Source organism: Melozone crissalis, unplaced genomic scaffold (genome assembly GCF_028551555.1).
Source record: "Melozone crissalis strain CALT ecotype California unplaced genomic scaffold, PUWL_Pcris_2 ptg000063l_1, whole genome shotgun sequence".
Lineage (NCBI taxonomy): Eukaryota > Metazoa > Chordata > Aves > Passeriformes > Passerellidae > Melozone > Melozone crissalis.
The window spans coordinates 13178154-13194976 of record NW_026535841.1 but is presented as its reverse complement, the minus strand read 5'-3'; the positions used below and the strand labels follow the sequence as shown (position 1 = coordinate 13194976).

The 16823-nt window shown below is 46.3% G+C and overlaps 1 protein-coding gene across 1 annotated transcript in view; it reads left to right on the top strand.

The window, feature by feature from the left end:
- Positions 1-5513, top strand: part of SBNO1 (strawberry notch homolog 1) — a 29071-nt gene extending 23558 nt beyond the window's left edge. The window contains exons 25-32 of the mRNA XM_054288607.1: positions 114-188; positions 439-585; positions 662-756; positions 892-984; positions 1373-1510; positions 2012-2088; positions 2781-2974; positions 3861-5513. Coding sequence (XP_054144582.1) covers positions 114-188; positions 439-585; positions 662-756; positions 892-984; positions 1373-1510; positions 2012-2088; positions 2781-2974; positions 3861-4003 — 962 coding nt within the window. The 3' untranslated portion in view covers positions 4004-5513. The remainder of the gene's footprint in view (positions 1-113; positions 189-438; positions 586-661; positions 757-891; positions 985-1372; positions 1511-2011; positions 2089-2780; positions 2975-3860) is intronic.
- The last annotated feature ends 11310 nt before the right edge of the window (positions 5514-16823 follow it).

Below are 16823 nucleotides of genomic sequence, written 5' to 3'. Positions count from 1 at the left end.
TGAGGGGTGTCAGAGGCTTTGGAATCAGATCCTATGGCTCAACAAGCTGTTGCTTCACTGGGTTATTTTTAGATGGCAAAGCAGCAATGATTGAACTTCTTTCTCTTTCCTAGATGTTCGTCAAGGATTGATTGGTGTAGGCTTGATAAATGTGGAGGACAGATCTGGAATTCTGACCCTTGATAAAGGTACTTGGGTGTTCAGTGTGTCTGTAGAATGTCCCTGGGAACATCTTGTGTCACAACAGTGGGTTCCCAGCAGCAGAACTGAACTTGTAACCTTCAAAAAAGGTCACTTTTTAGATAAACCTAATGTTTTCTGCATTTCTGAAAGAGTGTATTTAAATGGTGTTTGTAAGGCTTTGAATACTGATTGAGGGCTTATGGTTATCAAAGTTAATCTTTGTCCTAATACATGTATTTCTTACTCTTTTTTAAGATTACAACAATATAGGGAAGTTTCTGAATCGAATTCTCGGCATGGAAGTCCATCAGCAGAATGCTCTGTTCCAGTACTTCTCTGACACATTAAATGCAGTTATTCAAAATGCTAAAAAGAATGGAAGATATGACATGGGCATCTTAGGTGAGTAAATCATTTCACAGTGCTCTTGAACTTCAGTGAGAACAGAGCAACAGAGTAAAACTGCTTTTGTTTTCAGATTTGGGCTCTGGGGATGAGAAGGTGAGGAAGGCAGATGTTAAGAAGTTTTTAACTCCTGGATATTCTACCTCTGGACACGTAGAGCTGTACACAGTAAGTTAATCCTTTATCATCTCTGTAGGAACTAAGAACATTTGCCGGGAGGTTTTTACAATGTGTTCAATCCCCACCTGTGTAACTGTTTGAAAGTTGTTCCCACTCAAATACCCCTGTACTGCTCTCTTGCAGATCAGTGTGGAGAGAGGAATGTCTTGGGATGAAGCAACAAAGATCTGGGCAGAACAAACAGGTCCAGATGATGGGTTTTATTTATCACTGCAGGTGAGATTCCTCTGTTTCTTGGATTATGTTCAGAGGTTTTGGGGGCTAAACTGAAAACCTTACTTGTTCAGGTCTGCAAAATACGTTGGGTCTTATATTAATTTTAATTTTATAACACTGAGTATTAAATTCTTCCTTTTATTTCCTCAGGATATTTCCTGATAGGAATATGAGCCCAAATTAATAGCTCTTATTTAAACCTCCACCAGGAAATTGTGGTTTCACTGTGAGGTTCATGTGGATTACTGTGTTCTAGAGGTGTATTACTGTCCTTGGTTGTACTATTACTCACTTATTACTCTGTAAAAACACAATATGGAATCACTTAAGCAGATAATTTTGTCATGTGTTAATTCAGGAAGTTTTTGGTTTGTCTTTTTTTTTCCAGATAAGAAATAACAAGAAAACAGCAATTCTAGTAAAAGAAGTGAATCCTAAAAAGAAGCTTTTTTTGATATACAGACCAAATACTGGGAAACAACTCAAACTAGAAACATGTGCAGACCTGAAAAAGAAATATAAGAAGGTAACCATTAAAGTTATGCTTGTTTTTTAACTTAACAAAGTTGGAAAATAATTATAAGGCCCTTATATTTTTTTTTGTATTTATGTATAATTTTGACAAGTCAAAAAGTAGGCTTCTTTCTCCAGAGCAGAGCTTTTATTTGGGTCTTTTTAAGCAGGTCTACATGATTTTGGCATTCCTATATCCATTTCTGAATTGCTTTCTGAATATAAATTATCTGTGGTGTGGCAATAAAAAATGAGGTTCCTTAGGGTCTAGCAAGTGTTGAATTGGCAGTAACTTAAGGAAACTCTCATCAGGTGGATTACTGAAAGAGCTTTGAGGTTCTGCTCATCCTTTGGGATGGATAATTTGAAATTATTATCATGTAGGATGCTGTACCTCTGTACACCATCCTGATGCTGGTGCTCCCTCCTTTCTCATGATAACAACCAAATTATTTTTATTCTGTGTAAGTTTTGGTGTGTTTTACTTCATTCCCACTTCGGATGACTCTTGCAGGTACCTTCTGAGGATGCTCTGCCACACTGGCTGGAGCAGTACAACTCCTCTGCAGACACCTGCACCCACGCCTACTGGTCAGTGTTTGTGCTCTAACTTCTGCTATTTCACTTTGGGCTGGTTTAGCACTGCTTCTGTCCCTCCTGTAAAGCTTTGGGTTTCTTGTGTAAGGGAAGATGCCACATGTCCAGTCAAATGACCGAACTTGTGAGAAAACACTGAGCTTTGCACTTGCCCTGAAGTCCCAGTACATGAGATGAGTGTTAATTATAAATTACACTCAGAGTGACTTAGGAGTAGTTTGTGCTTGAAGTGTCTTCATCTGTTCTGTTGTTGTAGTCTGATAGTACAAATGTTATTGGGGGAATGTTTAGAGATGAGATGGATGTCAGAAACAGCTGTTCCTCCTCTGCTGCCTCCTGTGTGGCTGAATTCCTGAGGAGCTGCATAACTGGTAGAAGTTTCAGATTAATATTGGAGCTTCTGAAGTACCCTGATCAGATACCAGTGTTGTGTAATGTACTCCAGCTCTCAGGTGACCTCAGTGATGGTATCTTTGGCCCAAAGCTCTGTCTGTGCATTTTATAGATGGTGCTTAACTAGGCCAACCCTTCCCAAAGCTTTACCATTACCTGTTCTCAAAGTGTCTTTCCCTTAGTGTGTGTGCTCAGCTCTGAATGCACGTTAAACAACCACAAATCTTATTTTTAATGAAATGAGATACTTTAGTTTGCAGAATGGTTCTGAAAGCTTTTCTCTCATCCTGCAGGAGAGGGAACTGCAAGAAGGCAGGCCTGGGGCTGGTGTGTGAGGTGGGGCTGCGCTGCAGAACCTACTACGTGCTGTGTGGCTCCGTGCTGAGCGTGTGGACGAAGGTGGAAGGAGTGCTGGCCTCGGTCAGCGGCACCAACGTCAAAATGCAGATCGTGCGCCTGAGGACAGAGGATGGGCAGAGGATCGTAGGTGGGTGCTGAGCTGCTCCTCTGCTGCTGCTCTGCTGCCCCTTGGAGCAGGGCTGGCCCTCACTGCTCAGTGCCTCTGTGCTGGCAGCCACATTTTGAATAAAGGTGTTTAAAACAGAACAGGCTTGTCTGCTCTGGAGGGGCAGAAGTGCAGCTGTAGAAATCTACAGTACAATATATTGAGGAGGTTAATGAAGTCAGGTTTCTTTTTCACCAGGCTTTGGAGCACTTAATCTCAGTTATTTGGATTTACTGCAGCACAAACATCAGGCACAGCCTGCTCCAGCCAAGCTTCTCTGACATCATGATGGCTCCACTTTTCCCCTCACTTTTGGCAATTAAGAGTAGGCCTTTGAAATAATTGTTTTTGTGGTTTTTGAGCTACTGAAAGTGTGTAGAATGGCTTCAAGATTATTGTCTCTTGACTAAACCTCATAGTGGAGCCCTCAAAACAGGGACATCAGAAACCAAACTCTCCAAGTGTTTTGTTTAATGTGGACTTCCTGTGGATGTGCCAATATCATGGCAGCTCCTCCCCTAGTACCACTTTTCTAGGATGTTGGAAGTGGGTTTTTCCACACTTAAACTTTCATGATGATGTAACTTCTGTGAGACTAGAAAAGCAAAAATAGCTGACTTCTCATGACAGCAGGTAACATGAGAATCAATTTTGTTGTCAGGCAAAATGAGAATTTTTCTCTTGCTTCAGAGCCTAAAGGATGTGAAGGACTGAGGAGCAGGACTCGTGGCTGTGCTGATTAGGCTTGACATCAGAACAGTCATTATTGAATGTTGCATAAATTAAAGGGTGCAATCATCAGCCTGAGCTCTTAGTGAACACAACTGATGGTGTTTTTATGAAACCATTGATGTGTTGCTGTTCTCAGGTTTGATCATTCCTGCAAATTGTGTGTCGCCCCTCGTGAACCTCCTGTCGACGTCCGACCAGTCGCAGCAGCTGGCAGTGCAGCAGCAGCAGATCTGGCAGCAGCACCACCCCCAGAGCATCACCAACCTCAACAATGCGTGAGAGGACAAGCTACAGGTGTTGACTTTGGTGTTTGAGGAAAAGGCTGTAAAAGCATATCACTTGCATAAAAATCAGGGACAGATTCCAAAGAAATATAACTTTTTCAGTTCAGTTGTGTCTCAAATACTTTGGGAATAAAGAGATCTAAAAAGGTTGGTAGAACTGAAAGCCAGCAGTTGTTTATGGTGGTGCATCTGTCTTTCCTTATGCTCTCTGTAGTGCTTCCTGTTTGCTTTTACTTTTGGCCTTTTAAGCTACAAACCACAATTTGTTTGAAAATGCTTGAAAATCCCCAAGCAGGCTTTATTTTTATCTTGTCATACAGTGCTCAGGGTTTAACGCAGTGCATCGATGCCATTGCTGTGGGAGATCTCGAATGCATGTATTGAGTATATATATAGAAAATATATATTGGGTTTTTCTCTTCAATTTGAGTTTATAAAAGCATGAAACCTAGAGGTTGCACATCATGCATTCAGGTTCCTTCCCAGTTTCTGTTTGACAGTGCATGTCTTTGGAAACGGGCATGGACGGCATAAACACACGAGACAGGAATTCAGAGAGAAACACAATCTTAGTTGTACAGCATTGGTTATTGCATTTTTATAGTGTTTATACCCAGGTGTTGCATTTTTTCTGGTTCTCTCCTGGGAGTTATATATTTGAGTCTACAACATGTTCTTTTTGTGATAAACATCTTAAATTAAAATTAGTTCATTTTTAATGTATTAATGGTATTCCTAATGTGTACTGCAAAGATGGCTGGATGCCTGTTTTCCTTAAATTGAAGCATTTCCTTAATCTGAGGTGGTTATGGAAACTTAAGTGCAAATTCACTTCCATCTCGCATACAATCTTATATTTTTTACTTCATTAACATAATTTAATTTGTCACTTTTAAGATGAAACCTTACTTGAGCTGTAAATTAGAGAATGGGAAACACTTGAGGGTTCCGCTGTATGTGCTGTTTCTGTTATGTTTAATATGTTGTAAGACATTGTAGAGTTTATCTGGAGCTGTTTAAAAGAAATTGTAATGTACAAATGTGAATAGTCACTTATCTATAATATGGGTAAGTTTTGTTTTGCCTATAATAGTAGATGTTTATAAGAAAGTGAAGGACAATGTTTGTCATTTCTTGCTTGCACAGGTTGCACTATTGAAAAATTGAGATTGTATAAACCTGTCCAAAAAACTACAAGATAATGATCTTGTAGATGTCAAATAAAAGTTATTGTACTAACAAGAAGTGGAGTCTTGTTTAGGCAATCACCATATTCCAAAAAAACTAACAAGTCTGTACAATTGGAATTGGACAGGACTTGGCATGTTCCTGCTCTAACCAGGCTTCTGTCTTGCAGCCCAAACCTCTCGGCTGAACTCACTAATGAGGCAAGAGCCAAACTCTGTCTAAAGCTCCCTGTGTGCTTTAAGGAAGGCTCAGCTCAGTTCCAGAGCAGGATGGCTGCAGGTGTAGCACCTCTGAAGCACTTGGTGAGCCACTCAAGGGTCAGAAGAAGGGGAGTTCCCTTATGGAATTATCCCTTATTTATTCCATAAATCCCTTATGGAATTATTGCTCCTGAGGCTCTTTAATGCTCCCTGTGCCAGCAGCTCAGTGTGGTCACCAAGGGAAGGAGGGAAGGGAGACCTGGCAGGGAAGGAAGTTTTCCCAATTCCCTCAGCCCCAGCCTGAAGTGGTCAGGAGGGATAAATCCCCTGCTCCTGCTTGGGATAACTGGAACTGCAGATCTGGAATAAATCCCCTGCTCCCCATGTGCTGCTGCACCTCTGTAAATCCCTGGGATGCAGGTGCTTGGTTTTGGGGGATCTTCAGTGCTGGGAGCAGGGGAGGGGAGCTGAGCACTGTCACAGCACTGGCAAACTCCAGAGCACAGGGTGTGGGGGAGGCTGTTCTGTGTTCTGTACCCACCAGGGGATGGATTTGGCACCCACTCCAGGAGCAGGGCTGGGATTTTGAGGAGTGTGTTGACAGATTACTACTGCAGCAGACAGCAAACCAAACTGCCAGTAACGACAGGCTCTGTGTGGCTGCTGCTTAATTGTTACTTGCTGGAGAAACTTCTGCCATCTGAGATGGTGACATAGCATTTTAGGTCTTGATCCTCAGTGAAATAGTTCTGAAAGTGGTATACTCGCAATTAGCGATTTTTTTTTTTTTTTTTAAATAATGATTTAAATACACTTGGTTCCTAAGTGCTCTTTTCAGCCTGGTGTGTTCACTTTGATTGTTGGGATGAGCAAATCTGATATTCCCTGTATTGATGAGCAAACAGCACTATTTGCTTCAACCTTTAAACTTCCCATGGACTTGTCCCCTGGAGGGGAAAAAAAGCTGACAGTACTTCCAAGATCCATAAGAACTGTTCCTGTTCAGAAATCCATTCCTCTACTTGCTCCTGTTTGCCTGCTCCTTGCACCATCACTGCCTTGGCTTTGCCATCCATTCACTAACACAGCTGCAGCCATGGCTCTGGACTGTTGTAACATCTTGAAAGTTAACATCAAAAAAAAAGAAAACAGCTTTCAAGCCACAGCAATATTTTCTCTCTTGAAAATTCCTACTCGGTGCTTGGGGTGTGGATTTTGGCATTTGTTCCCTGCATGAGCTGCTGATAAAGCTTGGGGAGATAGGGAATGTAAATTGCCCTGGATGGGGCAAGAACAGTGACTGGTGTCCCTTTGCAGCACTGCCTGTGAGACAAACATCTTCCTGGGGAGGGAAAAAAGACCAATTATTACATCATAAATTAATTGCCAGGCAAGGGTGGTCTCTGTATTTTCCTGCTTGTGGGGTATTGATCTGCTTTGTACAAAATGAAATACAAAATGCTCTGTACATCTGAAATGGACATAAAGCCTATAAAGGACAGAGGGCTCTGGGAACAGGGGCAGTGCCATGTGTAAAATGGCAGCAACTTCTGACTGTGCATTTTGGAATTGTGCTGCAGAAGGGGAAGGTACATACTTGAGTTGATTTGGGAACTGAAAACCCAAATTTTGGGTTCTCTTTTCTAACTATCCCTTGACAGCAACTCAATTATGACTTGTTAACTAGTTTCATAATTAAGATATGTCTGGCATGGTAAATGCAATTATAACCCCCTCAAAGCCTCCTTGCACTGCAAGTATTCCACTTTTTTCAGTGGCTGTGTGGTTCATTGGGAACACACTCCTCTTGTAAGGACTGAAAGTTCCCCAAAGATGCAAGTTCTCTGTTCCATGTGTAGTATTTTCTTTGTAAATGGAGAAATCTCTGCAACCTGTAAACGCTTGTTCAAGTGAATTATCAAGGGGTTTTGTATTTTTCTTTTGTGTTTGGAATAACTTCACTCGGCTCCCAGTGCAGTCTGTACATAAATAGAGCCTGTTTGTATATAGAGGTGTTAAAGGCTACTGAATTATTGAATGTAAATAACTCTCGTTTTCCTCTGTGGTTTTTTCCTTCATGACCTTCCCAAGATGTATTCCTATTTTCTCAACCTGCCACATGGGCAGCTTGTGTGTACTTTGAAATATATATAGAGCATATATAAACCTTCCAGGGTGTGTATGTACATTGTAGATGTTGTGTTGTCATCTTTTTTTTTACCCAAAACTTCATTGTCTGTCTCCCATGATCCTTTTGATGCCCTCTGGGTTTATTCTACATTTTTAGTGTAAAATGCATTCCCTTGAGAGAAATGGACCCCAATGTCTTTCAGTGATGCATGTTCACTTGGTGGCTGTATCACAGAAACAAATGTTTGAGTTTTCATGCAGATTGTTTCCTTCAGTCTTTCAGAACTTGAGCTTTAATCCTAGAAACATTTCTATTTTTTTCCACTTACTGGTATCCCCAGCTGTGCATTCAGTGAGCTCCAAAAATCAGAGTTCTAGAATGAAGTTCTAACACATCAAAGTCTATTACTGCTTTCATATTAAGTGTGAGCTGTCTTAAAAGTGCTCTAGAATGGCAGTGATTGAGAGCAGAAATATGTGTCTATTGTAGCATTTTCCTGGGAAAACTCTGAGCTTCCTGTCATGTCTAAAATGCAAAATGAGCGTAATGAAACTTTCTTACCTTGGGAAAAAAAAAACAGTGCAGGTTTTTAATTGCCAGGTAAAAATAATCTATTTCCATCGAGGTTGGAGATGAATAAGAAATCCCATTAATTGTCTCTCAGTTATCCCTTGAGCTCCCAGCAGCTGTCCCGTGGGTTGGCCCTTCCCCAGCTGCAGGGCAGGACTGTGGCCCTGCAGTTGTTCCTGAATTCAGTGATTTGCTAAATCTGAGCCAGGGCCAGAAGTGTGCAGCTGCAAACAGCAACAAAATCCTTCTGGCACTTTCTGTGGTCACCGTGAGCTTCAAAGGAGGAGTGCTGAGAGCTCAGGGGGTGCTGGTGGCCGTGCTGGGTTTGTGTGGGGCTGCAGGGGACAGGGCTGGCAGCAGGGACAAAGTGACACCAGTGCAGCCCAAAGTGACACAGCCACAGCCCAGCAAAGTGACACAAGCAGGGCCCATAAAGTGACACAGCCACAGCCTAACAAAGTGACACAAGCACGGCCAGGTGGGACCTGGGCAACCTCGGGGCTGCCCTTCCCTGGGAGCAGCATCAGTCCCAGGGTGGGGAATGAGTTTGAAAAGCAGCAATTCTCTTCTTAAGGAGAAAAACAGGGATGAAAAGGCTGCAAGGTGCTGTTTCTCAGCCCCACTTACAACAGCTGCAGGCAGGTTCCCCTAAAAGCTTCTGCTGAACAGAGTGAGGTGTAAAAACCTGCAGAGAAATTCCTGGGTCTGATGTGCTTTGCTGTTTCTTGGCCCAAAATAATTTTTGAGTGAAAGGGATTTGAGGCACCACTAAGATTCAAGAATAGGAACTGGACATGGTGAAGCTGAGGCCAAAACTCGTGGAAGAAATCTTTTGCCTGCTGTGTCCTGAGCCAATATCCAGGATTCTGTGAACCTGGCACCCTGGGTGTGAAGGATGCTGAGGTGTCTGGGGGGAAGCTCAAAGTGAAGCATTTGGTGCACTTAAAACAGGCAGCTGAACCAAAATACAGAAGTATGTTCAGATTTCAGTGCTGTCCTGCAGTGTCAATACCTGAACCAGTGTGTGTTCCATTTTATTTTGTAAGAGCTGACTTTGGTTGGTGCCTCTGAACTTGGCTGTGCTTAGGGCATCACTACAGTGACAGGGACCTTGTGGAGGAGTAGTTTTCCTACACTTAATTTGTACTGGGAAGGATAAAGAGACATTTCTGCTGCCATTTCTGATGCCATATATATTTATGTCTCTTCTTCCTGTCTTGGAGAAGATAACCAGGAAAATGCCAGCTTCCTTGCAGTCACAGAATCACATTTTTATTTGCCAAGTAATTTGATTTATTTTTCAGTCATTGCCATATTGAGTTTTATTGGAGGTGGGTGTTCACTGCCTCAGCACCTTCCCTGTGCCCCAACCCTGTAGTAACTCACTGGAATCTGCTCTGCACAAAGGATACACTGATTTTTTGGGTAGGGCTTTGCTATTAGTGCTTGTTCAGTCTCCACCTTTAAGGGTCCAAGGTGACAGAATCCCAAAGCCACGTAGGATTTCAGCTGTGTGAGGTGTTTTTATTGCCTGCCCTGATGGGAACCTTTGCCAAGCTGAAAGCCTCCATCCTGCAGCCTGGGGTTGTCCCAAATGTCCCCAGAGCAGCAGGACTTGGAGTGCCTGGCAGTAAAACATCAGCAGTGTTTGAAAAGATTTATACCCCCGAAGATGACAAACAGAAACATGATGGACTCCATACTCAGTTCTTTCTTTTTTGGTAAAAAAATTGTTCAATAAATTAAGCTGGTTGCTACTTCGGGATTTTTTTTCTTTCCCCTTTTAATTTTCTGTTCTGGAACTTGCCTTTCAGCAGCACATCTACACCCATTGAGCACACTCACTGCCACACCATTTTAGGATCCCTCAGACCAGCAGAAGTCATGTTCTAGTGATCCAAACAGCTTTTCTTTCAGTCCACTTGAATCCTGGCACTTAACCTGCTTAATGTCACTGGTAAATCAAACTGGTTTTATTGGTAGTTAAGAGCAGACTCACAACATTCTTGAAGTGCTAATTGTGTTGGGCTTAAAAAAGAGAGGAGGGTTTATAAAAAATATATCAAGATTGGAAAGTATCAACTTCATATTTTATGCATATTTTATGCAAAGTATGAAAATAGTTTTCCTTTATCCAAAGAGTTAGTCTGGGGTAAACAGACTAATCTTAGTTTTGTACATCATTTAACATTGACTTTTATTCTCATTTTCCCCAAATATGGAAAAGTGATGATGCCAAGATCTCAGCAATAAATGAAGATGCCCAAACCTCAGAATTTAATTATTCATTTTCACAAAGCAGTAGACTTTGTTCTGTAAGTAAGGGAGAAATTTCTTAAGAGAGGTTTTGGTTGGCTCCTTTCCAGCATGTAAATAATACACCTTAAAAATGCCAGTGAGGCAGTGCAGGAGCTGACAGCCTCTTCCTTTGGAAGTCCAGCTCTGGTTTGTGTGTTCCTCCCACATTTATAAAGTGGAAGAACCAACTTTGCCTGCTAAATGCACAATGAATTGCAGGGCATGAGCAGAGCTCTGTGTCAGCTTGGCCAGAGTGAGTTAAATCATAAACCAGGGTGCAAGGGATTGAATCCCTCCTGGGTAAGGAACACAAACGTGGAGCAGTGGAACTGGGACAGGGCAGAGCTGCTCCGTGCAGGCAGCCCTTGGCATCGGGACCCTCCACATCTCCCGCCTGCTTTGGTGAGGGCCCCGGCTCTGCTGCCCCCAGCCCGGGCTGCTGAGCCACTCTCACCCCCCGGCCCTTTGCTGCTCAGCCCTGGTTTCCTCCTTCCCCTGTGCCAGGGGAAAAGCCCATCCCAGCCCAGGAGCCCCTGGAGAGGATGCCGGGCCTGGCCTGGCCCCCGCAGCCCCTCAGGGGCCCCGGGCTCTGGCCTGGGCTCGGCCTCGCTCTGCGCTGCTCCGATTCCCGACCTCGCCATCGGCTCACCCGCGTCTGCCAGGGCTGTAAATCCTTCACATCCGGGCTTGTCCCTCCTCTCTGAGCACACCCAGCGCGGGGACAGCGGGCAGAGGCTGCAGCGTCTGCCGGGGGCACGCACAGCCTGTCCCCTCCCAGGGACCCGGGGAACCCACGGCCTCCCCTTCTTGCTTTTCTCGAGGGAAGAGGGGGTTTTTAGACAGTGCCAGGGCAGGAGGCTGCTGTGGCTCTTCAGGTGGATGTTTAGGCAGAGTTTGATGGTTTGGCTCACTAAAAACACTTTGTGTTATCATCACCCTGTCCCAGTGCCTCCACCGGAGAGGGGATTGGCACTGCCAGGCTCTGCCCAGGGCTGGGCATACGGGCTTCACACCGCTGCTCCTCACACACAGACACCAGACAGCGGCTGGGCAAGAGATTTCAGGGCTCTCCCTTCTGCTCTGGGCAGTGTCCGGGGCAGGAGCTCAGCACACAGGTTAGACTCATCCTGGCAAAGCCTCCCCTCACTGTGGGCTGGTGAGGGGAGGACGTGCCGTGTCCGGCAGTGCCGGCCGAGGGCTGTGTGGCACCACAGACACCGAGGGGCCGCCCGTGCCCCACACAGCGCTCAGACTGTGCTGTCCTGTCACCCTGATTCACTTCCTGCTCTTCCTCCTTCCCCCTTCACCCTGCTCTTCTCTCCCGCCGCCAGCTCTGGGTTGATGTGAAGCTCCACATTCCTTTCCCTGCAGTCATTTCCATTTTCCAGCCCTGGGCTTTGCTTTCACTCTCTCCTCCACTTCCTCTGCTCAAATGACCAGTCCCAAAGCAATTAGGGATGCACCCATCAGGCTGCACAGTCGGTGCTACAGGGAGGCTCTGAGGGACAGAGGTGTTTGTGATTATTTGTTTCAGGCATATGACACTGCTCAGGTGACACTTGCTTTGCACTCAGGCGGTTTTCTGTGGGGCTGAACCCCATCGTGTCCCTTCAATCTGTGATTTGAATCTGCAGCTCTCACGGGTGCCACGTGGATGATTATTTCTCATGGACAGGGGTGTTTGACACCAGCCTGCTCCAGGAATCCCTCCAGGCGAGCCAGCACAGCTTGGCTGCTGTGGATTCCTGCGCTCCCAGACGCAGAGCAGGTTCAGGAGCTTTCCCAGACAGGGCTGGGATGAAAGCAAAGTCTCAGAGCCTGCTCTGCCCCAGCCAGAGGGTGGGGTATTCCCTGCCCCGGGCCCGCAGCAGCGCAGGGAGGAGGCAGAGGCAGGGCCAGCCCGGCAGTGCCAGCTCACTCCTTGGCACAGCCTTCAAGGGCTCAGGAGTGGGAGGGGAGCGGGAGTCCAGCCCACAGGGTGAGAAGGGAGAGTCCTTCCAGGCAAACTGCAGGAATCGGGCAGGGTGGAGCACTCGTTTGTCTGGAAAGATGATGCAGAAAAGCCCTTTAATGTGGGGATAAAGTGATATTCCATCCCTGCAAGCAACGGCAAGGAAGGAGGAGCCCCTTGGCCCAAACCCCACCATCAGCCTGGCTTCCTGTGCCCAGCAAAACAGGGAGCTCTCCTCTCCTCTCCTCTCCTCTCCTCTCCTCTCCTCTCCTCTCCTCTCCTCTCCTCTCCTCTCCTCTCCTCTCCTCTCCTCTCCTCTCCTCTCCTCTCCTCTCCTCTCCTCTCCTCTCCTCTCCTCTCCTGTTTTATTTACCAAGGAAAATGAAGCACTTCCATTTTACTCTAATATGTCTTTGCTGGTTTTCATTGGAATCTGGGCTGGTTTTGATATTGCTGCCTGGTGCTTGTTTGCCTGGCAAACTGCAAAGAGGAAAACTTTCATTAGAGAGATTCCAGGCCTGTGCTTTTGTGGCCGCGGGCTTGGAAACTTCTCATTCCCCCTCCGTGCTCCTGCAGCCAGAGCAGGGGAGCGCAGCCTCTGTACTCGCGCTGTCTCAGAGGTAAACCCAGAGCACCACCAAGGCCTCTTTATTTCCAACCTTTCCAGCCCCTTTTGACAGCTTTTCAGGTGCTGTTTGCTTTTCCTGCTGCCGTGCAGACGCCCCGGAGGCAGAGCGTCCCCTCGGAGATGGGTCGGGCAGCACCGCGGCCGTGCGGAGCAGCTGTGTCTGCCTGGCAGGGCCGCTCCGCTTGGCAGCCACACAAAGGACTCAGGAGGGGCAGGAAAACAAGGCTGAGAGGGAAAGTCGCTCCGGATAACGCGGCATCTGGCCCTGGGAGGAACTATCTCCAAGCGGGGAGCAGGGCTGGACCGGGGAGAAGTTTGTCAGGGAGGATTTAAGGGGGAAAGCCTGTCTGGAATAGGAATCCACCTGGAATTGTTGCAGGGATTTCCTGGGCCTGGCTCTGGCTGCTGCTGCTCTTTCCCCAGGAGAGGAGCAATCCAGAGCTGCCAGGGGGATTTTGAGCTGCAAGAAGGCAACAGGGTGGAGCTGGGGAACGTGTATTTTCATTCAGGATTAGGTTGGTTTTGTGCATCTTGGTGAGGATGGGGCAGTAGGCAGCAAATGTCAGCCAGGAAAGGCAGATCACAGAGGAAGGACACCAAGGGCTGTCAGCTTTCCCTTGGGAACAAAAAAAGGACAAGGGAAACTTTGTAGCATCAGCAGGAAGCTGTTGTGGGGAACAGAGAAAGGAATGGAAGGAGCTGTAGCAAAGTGATAAGAAAGAGCAACATAGATGCCATAAAAGCACAAAATGCACAATTTTGCCTGTGTGCCAGGGTCCCAGGGACGTGCTGGGTGTTCTGGGGAAGGAAAGGTTCTGCACCAGGAGCTGCTGGCTCATTACAATCCCCGTGAGAAAGGTACTCAGCTCTGCAAAGCTTCTTTGAAAACACTGTTTGTTAAAGCTGACACTCACTTGCCTCTACCACTTGTGCTTTCCACAGAGGTTAAACCTTGCCTTCACCCAAGTCTTAAAAAGCTTAATTTGCAGTCTAGGCCTACCAGAGGCTTTGATGATGTTAGTTGTAGCACCAGAGCAGTTTAAAGTCTCAAATGTTAAATTGGTGCTGAGCAACTTGAAGGTGCATCTGTGGTTATTTTGTATAAGATGCTGGATCACCAGAAATGCAGGGATAAGCATTTGAATATAAACTCCCTCTAGGAAAAGGAACAAACTTCCCACTTCTTTCCCCTTGCTGCTACATGGGGCTCTGTGGTGGGTAAGGGACACTTAGAATACCCCCAAGTCACTCAATTCATTAAGCCTGACAACAATTAATTACATTAAAATTAATGCGCAAATTTAATGTTTTACACACGTCAAAGACATGCCAGGGAAAAAAAGGGTCTTGTTGTGCCATCTTTAATTCTTCTCACTGTTGATGTAACCCAAGGTGATAGGGAACAAGGCGATTTGTGCTCCTCATTTGCAGGTCCCCATGAGTGTTACAGCACAGCTCCGTGCTGACTATTTCACTTTGTTTCCAGATAAAAGGGGACAAACGAGTTTGTTTCACAGCACGGCCCAAGGCCCCCGGCTCTGTGGCAGAGCACCTTCCAACATCCCACTTTGCATGTTGTATTCCTTACACCCTCGCCCAGGGCCATGGCACCGACCCCGGAGCTTTGGGAAGGGAAAACCTCCTTCAAATCAGTCACAGCTCTGGCTAAGCAGGGGCTGCAGGCAAACGCTGTGGAAACATTGGCTGCTCAGAATTCCCAGTGGTTTGGGAGGAGCAGAGGTGAGGAAGTCAAACCAGGAGAGGGAATAGAGAAAATACCAAGAGAAGAAAGGGGAGGGGGACAGAGTGAGCGTTGCAGATATTACACAACTCAGAAGAGGCAGCTGTACCTGGAAAATGGAAAATTCATCATCAGTGCTTCTTGTGGTGACTGAAGAGACAGACACGTCTTCCTGTCCATCCTCCCTTGCTGGAAAACAGCAGTTCACACCTTTATTTTTAAGTTACATCTTAGTGTGCAGAAGGCTTGCAAATGTCACCTGCGTGATAAAATGGCTCTGCTGCATTTCCTGCTCTGTGACTTGGCCACTTGGTGATGGAGAGCTGCTTTTGCTGGCAGTGAACACGGCCGAGCCATCAGGCTGCAGAGCAGGGACTGCAGCTTGTGCACGCAGCCTGGGAGCTGCTGGAGCTGCCGCACTCGGGGCACAGTTTGGGTGTGCAGAGCACAACTCCAGCCCGGGACATCGCACAGGGTGAAACCGCAGGCAGCCCCTCCGAGGGAGCTCCGCTCTGTGGTCACCCTGCTGAGCAGCCAGCCCAGGCCTGAGCACAATCGTGGTTTTGTTCTTGTGGCCACACCTGGCTCAGAACAACTGCAGTGAACCCTCGGAGCACATGGCAGATGGGAAAAACTTGCAGGGGCTTCCTACCCTGCACTGAGTGCCAAAAAACGGAGTAAAGTCATCTTAAATAGAGTCTGAGGCCAAGCAGCAAGTTTGTCTTTTACCAGGATCTTGTGTCTCGTGCCTCCACTGCTGCCTGTGCCCAGAACACTGCAGAGCAAATATCAGATACCAGATCTGACACTGCTCCTGCTCCCAGGACAAACGGTGCTGCCCCACAAGCCTGAGCATCTCATCAAGCCTGGCCCCCACACCTTGCTCCAAAGCTCACAGTGCTTTGTGCTGAAGGAAGAACAAACTTCACAGGACTTTTCCCACATCCCTCTTGTAATTTTGGATATTTTGAAGCTGTCTTTATAAAACCCAGGCAAAACACAGGGGATCTTGTCCTTCACAGTTTTGCTCTGAGCACAGTTTTGTGGAGTTGGTGCAAAGCTGTGAAAAGCACGGCAAGCTTGGAGTGCTCCCATTTCGCTCTCACTTGGTGTGACTGCAAACAACCACAGGATGGAAAATCCCAGAGTGGTGTGCAGGACTTCGCTGCCCTTCCAGGATTCAACAGAAAGGCTGTTATTTACAAATCTGGAAGTGGAGCTTTGGGTTTGCAGAGTTCTCACTCACACGGTGAGGGTTTACCAGTGCAGCCTTTCAGGGCTCTAAGAAGAATTACACAGTTGTAATCACAAGTGCCAGTGTGAAACTACTGTCCCTGAGCATGTAATTCTGAGCCTGGGGCTCTCAGGACCCCTCTCTAACAGACCAGAGCATGGATCAGTTGTAAGGACAGTCAGTGCCAGTCTGGAATTCACCAGGATCGCTGGAGTCAAGTATTTCATGTGGAAATAAAATACAACAGTGTTTCATCTGGTACCAGTCAGAATTTTCAGATGTTTCTTTCATACAGTGCACAGTCAGCAGGGCATGAGCTGGGGGCTCAAAGGCTGCTCCTCTTTTCCCATTCTTCCTCAATTCTCCTTTATGCAGAGGAAATAATCTGATTGCTCCGTGTCTCTGTGATGGAGATGTTACCTGCTTCTCTCTGCAGGGCTGGCCACTCTGGGCCTGGGTCAGTGCCACTGACCAGGAATGTGCCCTGATCTCCAAAAAGCAGGATCAGGCTCTCCGTGTTTGCTGGCACTGCCATTAGGAGCAGTATGAGGCCATGGATGGACATTAAGTAGCACATGCAATAAAAGTATCAGATCTCAGGATGCCTGCTGGTAAAATACACCTGGGGGTCAGGTGTGGGGTATCTCAGGCTGTGCACCTAAGGAGAGATTGTCCAGATCCCAGGCATTTTTGTTGGGATAAATCTGGAACAATTTTCGAGTGCATTTCATATTAATTAACAGAAAGAGCAAACCTGAATATCTTGCAGTGAAAAGGATGAGTTCTGATGGCAGACGCATGCTGGAAAGCTTCATCATTGAACCTGATTTTTAAAAAAAATGTGGTGGGGAAGTTTTAATGCTGCTTGCAAGCA